The following is a 13,330-nucleotide window of genomic DNA, read 5'->3' on the forward strand; positions in this document are numbered from 1 at the left end:
TTCGATAAGCTAGAAGTTACTGTGAGTTTAATTTTAGGTGTCTTTCTAAACGAATCAGCGTTTAGAACGAATCGATGATTCATTGATCCATTCGCGCAGATAGCCACTTGCTTTATTTCTGAATGGCTCCAGCTAATTCGTTGAATAAAAGCTAAAACACTAGACTAAAAGTTACAGTGTAATCAATCAACTCCACTGTAGAGCATCCATAAAAATCTGGTGACACGACCCCTTTTGACCCCTATAGTCGGACTAAACAGGTCATTTTCATTCCAGGAGTGCCTCTCAAATCATGGTTTTGTCAGCAAATCGCACTTTCTGATATGTACGACAAGCATGACATTTGGAAACCGTTTGTATCCAAAAACAAACACACCAATCTGGAGCCTTCTGAGACCTCCAGGCAATAAAAGAACTACTGATGAGTCATTTTTAATTTCAACTGGTTTTCCAGTGGATTTTTCGACATCCAGCTGGATTTATGCGTAAAGGACGCCTTGAGCCCACGATATCCATTGGAAAGAATCCCGCCTGCTGCAGGCACATTAAAATGACGATGTCCCGTTGTTTGCTCTGCAGAGTCACATTAAAACCAAGGCAAATGAGTCCAATTTAAAGCACCAAGCGCACCTGCTATTGAAAAATTTGATTCCTTTGCAACAAATTAAATATTCTCGTGTTTTCCCAATCAGCAGATCGCTAAACCCACATCGCTGCACTTCACGCAGTCTTTTTGCAGCATCCCACTACAAAGAGTTGAGAATTAGTTTGACTGTGTTCAAAGAGGGACTGAAACTCTGAAGATAAAGGCTGGCCCTGTAGACCTCAGACAAACCGCAGATTTCATTTGAAGCGAATGAAAACAAGGCCATTAGAACTGGAAGCATTACAGTTTCAATACATAGCATTTTGTACCAAGGTTTCGACTGTGGACTGTAAAAAAACGTGATGTTTTTTTAGGAGCCTAACACAGTACGACAGACTGAACGCTTCTTTTGCTCGGCGATAAATGTTACGAGATGAACAAAAGCAAAAATCGTTTTACCGTTGTATTCGTGCGGTTGTGAGAAATTACGGTAACGCTTTACAGTAAAATTACATTAGTTATCTGCATTGGGTAACATCAAAAATGTAAAACATAAATTAGTTCTAGCTAATGTTGATCCTGATATTTACATATCATTAGAATCTAAATTTGTTTCCATTAACTTTAATAATGAACAGCTGTATTTTTATTAACCAACGTTAATAATATTAAATACTGTAACAAAGGCATTACTCATTGATAAGGTTAATGCGTTACATATAGCTGATAAATGGAATCGTTTTGAAAAAAGAATTTAATTGTTTTACTCATTTTATTTAGTTGTACTTACTATTAACATATTTTACTCATTTAAATTGAAATAACTTTGCAATGCCTTAAAAGGGTCCAATGGTCCAATATTTTAAGAAATTGATTGATTTTGATAAAATCATGATGATCTGCAGGTCTAACATTTGTTTTCTTCATGCTGACAGCACAAAATGACTAATTTAGTGGCCTTTTTTAATATTTCTTGATAGCTAATATTTCTGAGCTGAGTAGAAATTAAGTAGAAAGACCTCAAACTGTACACCAATAATCATTCTTTTTATACATGTTCCATAGTTATCAACAGGAACCCTCAAAAAATATCAAAACGACACTTAATTCCGAAATTACAAACATATCACGTTTCTTATTAGACGCATTCAAATCACTGTCATTCACATAGATGAATAGATACATTTTTAGACCACAATTTTGGCATTTGGGATTGACGGCGACTTTTCGTTTCCACCGGTGCACTGAATGCAGCCTTGCTCCTGGCTCAGTTCGTAACCAAATCTTTGCTTGGTACCGCTACGACAAAGCACGTACTGGAACAGCTCACCGCCGAGCGTGATTGACTGCTCGCATCACTTCCTTTCCTTGTCATCGCTTGCCAACGTGGGTGCAAAGAGCAAACTGTTAAGGTGACCTTTGCACACACAACCACAATAAAAGCCCACTCAAGCAGCTTCAGGCCTTTGATGATCGATTGTAATCCAGCTTTACCAGATGGATCGCTTACAGTAAAGTAACACCAACTTCAATGCGAAGCATCTCTCAGCCAGGACACTGAAATATGATACTCTATGAGAGCGGGAGAGGAGGAATGTACATGTGTCACTGATAAAGCCAAGCGAGCCTTGTGCTTTAATGCATTGTGACAAAATATCTTCAAAATAGGATCTTTTGGAGAACGTTTTGTCCGTAAAATGAAAGTCAATAGGGTTTGAATATCTTTGAGCTGACGAAGGTTGATGTCTTCTGTCTTCGCGCATGCGATAGCAATGGGATGAAATATAATTATATTTTCAATAGCAATACAACAGCTGTTATTGAGAAAAAAAAAGTGCCATTAACTTACATTAGCTTCTTAAAATGTTAGGGATTACATCTAAATCTTTTCTGCAAAAAGCATATGTTGACTTTTTTGCTCGTTTTTAATGTGTACTATGCCTCCTACCATATAAAGGTTGTTAATGCATTTTTTGGTGCTAATTAATTCTATTTAATTTTACCTACTACTGTACAATATTTATAATATTTCACATTTTAATCTGAACATTATTTGATCAAATTATCTTACAATTTTAAAATATATTTATTGAGCTTGATACAGTCATGATGATCTAAAGATCTTTATATTTTCTGTTTTACGAAATGTAAGAATAAGTTATAAAGACAATATTTGGTAGCAGAAACTAAAAAATTGAATAGTGAGATATTTTGCGAAAAAAGTCCTGGCACACAAAACTCGCTATACACTTTCATAGCACCTGAAACCAAGATTTAAAGAAAGGAAAATTAATTAGTAGTTTGATTAACAAAGGCAAACTGACATCCCACAGGTGAAGTAATTCATGCTAATTTCCATATTCACAAAAGGAACGGTAATATAAAGGAAATTACAGCAAAACCATACTGTGAGTCTGTGCAGGAATGCACTTTGAAGCCATTAACGTCATTAACCATATAACAATAAGCGTGTAATTTATTATATACTCACTGCCGTAAAACAGTCATTCATTAATATGTTACTGTAGATTTTCCGGTTAATCCTTACAAAGTGCTGCATGTAAGACATGTTTTCACGGTAACAAAAGACCTTTAATGCACCTATATACTGAACTGAAATGACTTCATTTCGAACTAAATCTGGCCAAAGTAAAGTTTCGTTTAGGCAGTTTCGAATCGGCTCACCGAAGCCAACTTTTCGGGGAGTTCGTCTTAGCTCCTAAACACCTTGGTGAGGTGGTTGCGCAAACGGTGGATGCGTTCTGAAACTCCACCTTCTTCGACACCTTCTTTATTTTTCCCGGTTTGTTTCTCATTCGGCCGTTTATCGTTCTCCAAGTCACTATATACACATAGCTGAGCTTCCATATATATATCCACATCTCTAAAGCAGTTCATTCCTCCGAAGAAATCACAAACGAAGCTCGTGTCAACGACTCGGAGTGATCCAAAAATCGACAAAGAGAAACATCAGATGTTTTCCAAAGCCATGAATAAAAAAAAAGGAAAGGTAGCGAATACTGCTGCTGTCGTTCTTCTTCTTTTAAAGCGAATTTAAAAGGTGTACGATAAACAAACCTTTGTTTTTAACAAACTATTAGGCTACATTAAACGAAACCCAGAATATTCGGAAACAGTATATCGTCGCTCAGACTTTTCGAACTTCTTCTCGAAGAACGAAGAACTTTGTTTGAAGCATATCGGGCCTTTAGGGTATATTTTCAGTCGATGTAAAATGAAACTTCAATTACACGTCAACGCAATTAACTCTGATTTTATGACCTTAACAGCCGTCATGCTTTAGTACGACCAGATTATGGTGGGAAATGGCTGCTTTCCATTCACACACACACACACACACACACACAGCCGTATCGTATGACCTTTCCCAAAAGCCCTTTCTGTAACCAACCTGCCAATCTCATCCCGCTCCTTCTCAGTTCACTTGTGTGTATTTCTCACACCCTTTCATTCAGCATTCACAGGGGTCCCGGTTAGAGGTTGAACGCCGATGCCAAACCGGGATCGCTTCCCTTGGATTTCTAAACATAGCAACCTAAAGCAAAGAAACCTCATTTAAAAAAAAAAAGGCTTCCTTTGTATTAACTAACACTGTATTTTGGCCATTCCCACTATTCAGCTCTTCGTGTTCCTAAACTCCTAAATCTATTATTTCTATTAAAGCTACAGTATGTTTTATGCTAAAACGCTTTAACATACAGAATAAGACAGCTGTTAGGCTGACTCCCTTTAAGTATTAAGACCGCGGCGCTATCAAAACATTGCTCTGTTTGTTGAGATTCCTGACCAGCCTGACTCAGCAACACTGAATCAACCAATGGCAAGTTGTTGATGTTTTCTTTTCGACCAATGGCAGGTGGGGTTGTGTTCTGGTATCTTTAGTTAGGCAAAAATTATACCAATTAATTTAAATTAGGACTGAATTTAAGTTTATTTTAGTTTCAGAGGTTTGCATGCGCGTCTTATAAAAATGCAGATAGAATTTGTCCTCTTCTGATTTAAAGTGCCTCTATTATGCGTCATGAAAGGTCCATATGTTGGGTTCGATAGTCCCAAACACCAGGTTGACACGCATGCAAGGTCAAAAGACACTTTCATTTTCTTATAACACGCATTTATTTTATTCTTTGTTCAATGACTCCCAAACGATTCATTTTTCCGAACTCCTCCAGTGATTCGTTTGTTTCATTTAAAGCATTGTTTGTGTTTCTTTTAATGCTCCAAAAGCAGCACCTAGTGACAAAAAATGAATTTGCAATTTTATTCAGACCAACGCAAAAACACCAACAGGCGCACAGGAAATCCGTTTCATTTTTACTGGGACAATACCTTTATAAAAGGTGATAATTGGGGCGCTTTTAAACACTTAAGCTGTGATTTCTAAGAAATATTGTTTTAATTGGTCATCAAACTGTCAATTTCACTTTTTGTCATTTCTCTTTAAGTTACACACAGTTTAACATCTCCCAGAAAGCGAGAAATAAAAAAATACTTTTTTTTTGGTTGCCTATACACAAACAATTTTGGTCTCACCTAGATTCATATATTTTTTGATTCTGCCAATATTATGCTACATTTACGTATAGATTGATTGATAGTTTTTTTTCTTTCATTTCAGAAACAAGAATATTAAACAGTTATCCACTTTTAATACTGAATTAAACTAAGAAAACACAAGATTCCTGAAACATTTTAGAGAAATGAATGCATTTTATTCTGTGTATATTACTGTATGAATTCAATTATATCAGTGTTACTGTAAAGTCGTTTGCAGTTTATGTTATGTTTAGTTTTTTTTCTTAGATTCTCTTGGTTTTTAACCCATCTTTAAGCCACTATTTGATGTGTGTGTGGGTGTGTGAGTGTTAATTATGTAGAACTGATCTACCGCTGGTGATTATTTGTATATAATCCCTTAGAAATGTTTTTGTAATTGCTGTTTGAGCATTAATTTAAAAAATACATACATGTTATATACACACATATGGATAGATAGATAGATAGATAGATAGATAGATAGATAGATAGATAGATAGATAGATAGATAGATAGATAGATAGATAGATAGATGCAACAACAGAATTTTTTGTAATCAAAGATGCTTAAAAATATATTGTAATGAACTTCCTGAGCAATGGCTAACTTCGCCTTTTTATTTCCATCCTGTTCATTTCCTGGCCATCACGCAAACAGGGTCTAATTATTGACGTTTAAGCGCCTAAGTCTGACCGGAGCATATATTTGCAAGTCTAATACATGCTTTCATAGCAATACCTCTACAAATTACAACCCAAGCACATTTATTTTTGAACACTTACACAGTTCAAAAGGTACCGCGTAACAGGAATGACCTGCCTGCTACTTCGACACATTCCTTCACACTTGGTTGCTTAAAAAGACCCTTGTTCACCGCAACCTATCACAGCTGGTGCAAGGCTACATCTTGACCCAGCCCTACGGAGCCTGTAATTGGGAATAAGGTGACCATTGTGAGTCCTTGGGCGAAAATAAATCAGCCTATTTGTGCAAACGCGCAGCCAACGTCTCTGATTAAAATGTCAGTAACGTCACTCGGCGAGCCCCGCGGGGTTTTTAATTTCGCCCGTAGATGACTCTGTGCGGCGCCGCATCGTTTTCCAGACATCCTAATGCAGGATTCGCACCCGAGCGATTCCGGTGCTCTTTGCCTTTCGCGAGAGGAGTGATTTGGAGGCCCCGACCGAGGCTGGAGCGGCCAGACCGAGGCTGGAGCTCCTGGGTTATGATTGAGGTCAGTTTGGGGCAGCAAGGGAGAGACGCCAAACCACACAGAGCTCTTAGCAGCTGTTAATGAGAAAGGAGATCCTCTTCTAGAGTGTCCGACACAAACAAGTTGTTGTCAGACGGGCTCCAGGGGTCGGACGCTGTGTTAGCGGACTAGTGCTGTGAATATAAGCTTGAAGGTGTTGTCAAAATTACTCGAATTTCACTGAAAAAGCCTGTCGCATGTTTCCAATAGAAGTTAAACAAAAAAGTTGGTCAACACACAAATTCATGTGAAAGAATTAGGGAAAAATCCGCTTGGAGAAATCGTTCGCCCTTTATTCAAAGTACCTTCACATGAAATTACTTTTTTGTAGGGAAAGAAAGCAAAAATGTACGATTTTATTCAACGATTCGGCACCGTAACGTCACCGTAGCGCCATTTTGGATGTCAACGGGGAAGTGACAAGCCTTTCCGAAGTCCGAAGCAAGTCCGAAGACGAACGAGCTTTTACGATTAATGATTAAATGACAAAATTTTCATTTTAGGGGTGGAGCTTTTAAACCCTTTAAGCTAATGTAGTTTTGAAACAACAGTAAACGTGACCGCATCGTCCCTAATATACATGATTTATTTATTTTTTTAATCAAAACGTTTCGTACATTTTTAAGCTTTTAGTGAAAACCTGAACAATTTCCATGTGTGTGCGCGTTTGAATCCGTTTTGCATATGTTTTCTTCAAAAACACTTCAGCTTGACCATAAAGCCGAGAATCGAGTTTCTCTGAAGATGCACCCTCTAATGAAACCAATCGACCTGATTCGATTCAAACTACGATATTTCAGCTTTCTGTTCAACCTGACAATGCCTTCAATGCTAACGCGTTCAAAAAGCCGATAATACCAATGCTGCCGATTTTCATCTGTGGTGGACCATGAATGTCGAAGCCGGTGCCTCGGTTAATTAAAGTTAATAACGAAATTGATAATTCTCGCTTTCATTCCCAACCTCGTCTACATTTCTCCTCGTCGCTCCAAAAACGACCCCCGTCTCATCCTAAAGCGATTGCTCTCGAAAAGCCCGAAACCTAAAAACCGAACCCGGCTTACCTTTTCCGTAGCTGAAGTGGAGTTTGATGGACTTGCCCTGGTTGATGTGCAGGTACGTAAACCACACGGCGAAAGTGAGCAGCACCAGCAGCAGCAGAAGTTTGAACTGCTTCCGTATTTTCTTCACAGGGAATCGCAGCATTTTCGCAGCTGCAGCATCATCGGCAGCGGCAAAAAAAGAGAGCGTCGGCCGCACTTCAGTCTGGCGCTTGGGGGAACGAACTCCTGATGTCACAATGTCATATTTGCAGCGGCATCGGGTTCGGTTTGCCGCAACTAAACTCCCGGTATCACGATCTCATCTTCGCGGACGGCAGCGGAATGAAAGTGTCAGCTGCTTCTCCGCTCAGGAAGCGGTCTCGTTTCGCTGGAAGTTAAGACTCTTTACGTCTAGGAGTCATATTTACACAACTTCTCGGTTTGGCACGTTTGGCGAAAAGGTACGGCGGCGGGGCATTACAGCAGCAGAGAAAAGTCAGCTGCTTCGCTCTTTGAAGACAATGCCATTTCCACAACGGGTTTCTCGCTATGCCAAACCTACAGAAAGGTCACACACGACTCACAAGCCGCGGCGCTCTTCACGACTTCGAACAGACTTCATTGAAGTCCCGTTTAGCCCGAACGGCTTTCGAAAACAGGTGGGGGGACGGAGAACAGTCGGTTTGATTGCAGGCAAGCATGCAAAGAAAAGAGCAGCGGGTTGTTAATCTGGTGAAAGCCGCTCTGACAGCAGTCCAGCCACTCCAGAGAGGATCATCCTCTGGATTTAAAGCTTTCGCTTCAAATGACCAGTCTAACTTTTAACATCGCGGTTTCGCATCTAATTACCAATAAACAATCTTTACTGTAGAAGCTCAGTCGTGTCTCTGGGATGAGGCGCAAGGCGCTTTTTAGACTTGCTTATATTAGCACCGAAAGCAGTGCATTAACAAATGCTGTATTTATCATCAGACCACATCGTGGCACAACGATTTGTTTTCCTCAACTTGAATTTCTATTCATCTTCTTTGAGGGATTCGCCTTGAAGTCGTCCAGAAAGTTGCATTGGGTTATGGACGACTTTGGCAGCGCTCTGAATCTAAACGAACTCTATTCAAGGCAGCGACCGTTAGTTTTTCACGTCTGGAATCAAACAGTGCCGGAAAAAAAAAAGAAAACGCGATGAACGTAAGACACTTTAGATTTAATTAATTAAATATGCGTTCGAGCGGCTGCGCCGATTCAGGATTCAGTCGACATCACGCGATCGCGCTGCAATGCAAAGAAGGGGAAAAAGCAATGCAATCAAATAAATGCCGCTTTACAAGCCGATCTTATTAAGAAACTAATGTGCAGCGTGAATAACCGCGAGTGTAGAAGCACAGCGCTCTCGCGGTTCATAGGTGATGCGGTCGTGCACCTGCTATCCATCCGAGTCCACGCGCAACTTACTCGCTCTTGGCAGGATCTCAAATCAAACGCGTGAAGCTGAACGCCGCGTCCGCCGTTAACGGAAAACCGCTCAGCGTAAAAAAAAAAAAAAAAAAAAAACAATAACACCGCTCTACTGGCGTCCGCGAGCTCCGGTACCGTTAGCTGCATCTGACATTTTGATTCCACTAGTGCTCTCCGCGAAACAAACGCTTTGTTTCGCCGCTGCGATGTGACGCGTCAGTCTCTGCGCGCGCGGACGCAGCGCGCGTGGATGCTGTCACGCCTTCGGTCGGGTGAACTATTTAGCGACGAGTCTCATAAATCCCACCAGCTCCGCTTCCAGTCCGACGATGCGACCGACTCTCGAGCCCCGCGTTTATCTGAGCATCCATGACGCCGCCGCGGAGCGACTTTACGAATCCTACTACGGGAGCGGCCGAGCTCATGAATTATTAAGTAGGTGGTGTTGACTTTACGCCGAGCGGCCGCGCGCGAGGTTCGTTAATATTCATGAGGAGGGGAACCAGCCGGGCTTACTGGCCGGGCGTCGCCGTTACGTGATTAATATTCATGAGCTAGGTCGTTACCGTAGTAGGGTCCGGAGATTCGCTGCCGGGCAACCGAACTTGGGCGGAGCCTTTATGGGCAGGAACGGTGTCCAACCACCGGCGGAGCTCCGGCGCAATAGATTATTACTGGAAGAGCTCCCGTGACGAGACGCACGCAGTCACGGTTAATCGTTCGCTGCGATGATCTCGCCTAATTGTTGATTTGATTCGGCGTTTCCATCATTTGACGGGCGATATCAATACTAAAAACGTGTTTGTGATTAATGTCTCGTGCAGGGTGCGAAGTGCTATTTAGGAAGGTTATCTATAAATTAATATAAAAGATAAATACTCGATATGTAGGGGGTTGAAATTTGGAAAGTGCATTTTTAAAATTAACCATCTATGCATCATTTGTTTTAATAATTGGGCTGTTCGACATTTATTCGATTAATATAGGCAACAATTAGAAATGCATAAAATAAATAATTTATAGGTTATTGTTTAACTTTTGATTACTTTTAAAATGTATTTTAATAAATCATTTTTTAATAAATCATATTTTTTATATATATATATATATATATATATATATATATATATATATATATATATATATATATATATATATATATATATATAATTATAATTATATATATATATATATATATATATATATATATATATATATATATTTTTTTTTTTTTTACTTATTGTATTATATAGGCATTTTTATATAACTTATACTATATAAATTATTACTTTCTAAATTCTAAACATTATATAGTATTTAGTATGATAATAAAAAACTTGTTAAATGTATTAATTATTTATTGTTTATTTGGTTCTTTATAAAAAAGTGTGAAACCACAAGACGATTTAAGAATCTATCTACAAGATTAGAATGGGCTCCGCTAGATACTTTCTATACAAAACAATATTCAGTTGAATTCAACATAACAGTTCTTTCTGGTCCTCAAATCTGATTGACTGACAAGAGTGTGTTATTCACTCCAACTGTATTTCTCACAAGTATCTGATGCCCAAATCTACTATAATGTCACGCAACACGAGTTTTTAAGCCGAAAACGTACCTATTTAGACTTCAGATATGGGGTTTGTTAATAAAGATAGCGTTTCCCTGCATGTGAACAGCTGGATTTGTCATATTACGGGGTAATTTAAAGCCCACGGCCTTTCTAAACTCCTATTTCGCATTTGAAGCAGCCTGCACATTGCCTGACTTTGATCATTCACAGAATAAGCACAACTCATCAAATCTTTGAATAATTAAGCCCTGTTTCTAATATGCATGAAGCTATAAGCCCTCGCAGAGTTTATATGGTGAAATATCACTGGCTCTTCGCAACCACGTTACAGTGATTTCTCTCCCGATGTCTTCTTCGTCCCATTTCCCCCGAGAGAGGCGGTCGTGAGCGGCGAGTCTGAGCACAGCTAGTAGGGTGACCGGTTAATTAAACATGTAGCTGTCATCATACAGCCGCGATTATTGCGACGCATAAACTCCCAGACGAAAGAGAGAAAGCCTAAGCGCGACGTTTCCAAAGCCGCGAGATTTTCTAAACTTAGAATGGCCTTTTCCCTTCCTGTTTGTCTTCCTCGCCGCTTTCCGGCGTGACATTACAATAAGACGGCCACCCTCGACCGAAATGTCAAGAGGATTAAAAGGAAGGCCTCCTCGTAATGTCGATTCAAATCTGACACCGCCGTTCCCCAGGTAACACTCTTCCTGCTTTCGCGAGAGAGAATCATTTCCACAGCATCTTTCAGATCCGAAATGTGACTCCCGCGACTTCCACTTTCGAGACACAAACAAACCAGAAAAGATTAGAGAAAGAGCTGATGAAATCTCGCTGACATGTCAAAGGAACGGTTCACCCCCAAAATAAAAACGCGCTCACCCTCGGGCCATACACGATGTCGAGGAGTTCGTTTCTTCTCCAGACTTGGAGCGGCGTAGGATCTCATCATTGCGTTTGCTTATCGATGGATCCTCAGTGAATGGGTGCCGTCACAGTGGTCCGAATGGCGATGTAGATGTCAATTGTAGTGCCACCTAGTGGTGCACCTTCGGGAGCATCCAGCTGAGCTCAGGGTCTCCTCCGAGACTGATGGTCTCTGACGCCCGGACACTTCTGGCGTAGAAATGAAAATGCTTAGGAAATGCCTAGAAAAGAAAATGGTTCAAATGGAGTTCGGGGCCGAGATGTGTTCGTGTTCATGTTTCTTAAAAAATGCTTCTTGTTGTTGCCCTCCATTAAAGAGATCGTACGATGCTGCTAAAACGAATATGGCACCGGCAGCAACACTATTGCAAGAATAATCTTTCTTTGCATAAACGCTTGGGCGTGGTTAAATAAACCCACACTGTGACATAGAAAAGTGGGGGCGTGTTTAAGCAAGCGGTTTTAGGGGGGTTTGGACAAAAATATATTTTTTAAAAATTTGTTATGTTAAAGAATACAAAAATGTTCATGGATATAACCTAAATGTATTATCAAAATATTTGAAGTATACATTTTCCCAGATATACGTTTTGATTATTTATGTAGCGGCGAACACGCACATAGCTAAAAATCATATTTCACAATATATAGTCAGACCCAGGCAGAATTTTGTAATTGGCGAATTTGTGCCGATCGGTTTATGCTTAAGCCGGTTATGATCTTTCTCCAATAAAGATAAAGAGATTACCATGTTTACATGAGCTCATGCATAGTCGGCTTACCAAGCATAATTGAGTTAAGGTCATGCATGTAAACACGCTCGATATTTGCTTTGCATCAGCTATCCTGCTCTCAAAGATGTCCAAAAAAAACATATGTCAATGAACCTTTTCAAATATGTTCGTATAACAATTAGTGCCGTCAAACAATTGCGATTAATTGCATTCAAAATAAGAGCTTTTGTTTATAGATATATTTGTACTGTCTATATTTATTATGCATGTACATGTGTGTGTATATATGTACACACATGTACATGTATATATTTTTCTGTATAGGCAGATATTCTCTCTCATATATATATATATATATATATATATATATATAGTGTATCTTTGGTTCCTGTAGCCAATTCAAGCACTTACTGTGTTATATGTTTATGTCTCTGTGAATAATACTTCTGCCTTTGCTCTTCATTTTCTTTGTCAGAGCTTATAAATCTTTGACTCGATGCTGTAGTTTGAGGCATTGAGCACAGACTGTGTGTTTGTGTGTGTGTCACAAAGTCCTAACTAGTACAACCGTACTTATTAGCTCATATTTCTTGGTAAATGTTAATAAAAAGAGACACATTTTAGTTCCGTGTTCGTAGCTAATGTGATAAAGCAAACCCGTGGACAGCTTGTGCGAACCTGACGAAAAGTTCGATCACTAGAAAAACTGTGCAGTTTAAAGAGTAACGCATTTCCAGTTAATCTGCAAGCACATTAAAATGACCCCTACTCCTGACGCCAAGAAGAGCATGAAAACAATGTTGCTCTTGCACAGTTCTGTGATCAATAAGAAAACCGCTGCTCCTCTGATGAATCTCAGACAAGAACGTGTTGATCTCACGACATGTGACCAGTAATTGCCTTTCCAAACAAACAGCTCCGTTCCTGTTTTCCTGTTAGAAATGCTGGTATTATCACAGTCACAACCAATGGAGAACATGATTATCGTATCAACAACTCTCACTGTAGACCTGAACAGAAACCCATGTGAAGCTACACCGGCTAAACACTCTTTGATAAAGCTTTCAGCCACCATAGTGCTTAACACTAGTGCTAAATTTCCTTTAAGGATATTTTATTATTATTTATTTTTATTATTTACTCGATATAACCGCATCACTCCCGTTACATCTTCAGGTTGCATGCCCGTTCACACCGAGAATGCTAACT

At 39.5% G+C, this 13,330-nt stretch overlaps 1 protein-coding gene across 2 annotated transcripts in view; it reads right to left on the reverse strand.

Annotated features, from left to right (window-relative positions):
• Window positions 1-9,276, reverse strand: part of b4galnt4a (beta-1,4-N-acetyl-galactosaminyl transferase 4a) — a 111,013-nt gene extending 101,737 nt beyond the window's left edge. For both annotated transcript variants that reach the window (XM_043228560.1, XM_043228559.1), the window contains exon 1: window positions 7,460-9,276. In XM_043228560.1, coding sequence (XP_043084495.1) covers window positions 7,460-7,601 — 142 coding nt within the window. In that variant the 5' untranslated portion in view covers window positions 7,602-9,276. The remainder of the gene's footprint in view (window positions 1-7,459) is intronic.
• Between the last annotated feature and the right edge of the window lie 4,054 nt (window positions 9,277-13,330).

This window comes from Puntigrus tetrazona, chromosome 25, assembly GCF_018831695.1.
Source record: "Puntigrus tetrazona isolate hp1 chromosome 25, ASM1883169v1, whole genome shotgun sequence".
NCBI classification, from domain to species: domain Eukaryota; kingdom Metazoa; phylum Chordata; class Actinopteri; order Cypriniformes; family Cyprinidae; genus Puntigrus; species Puntigrus tetrazona.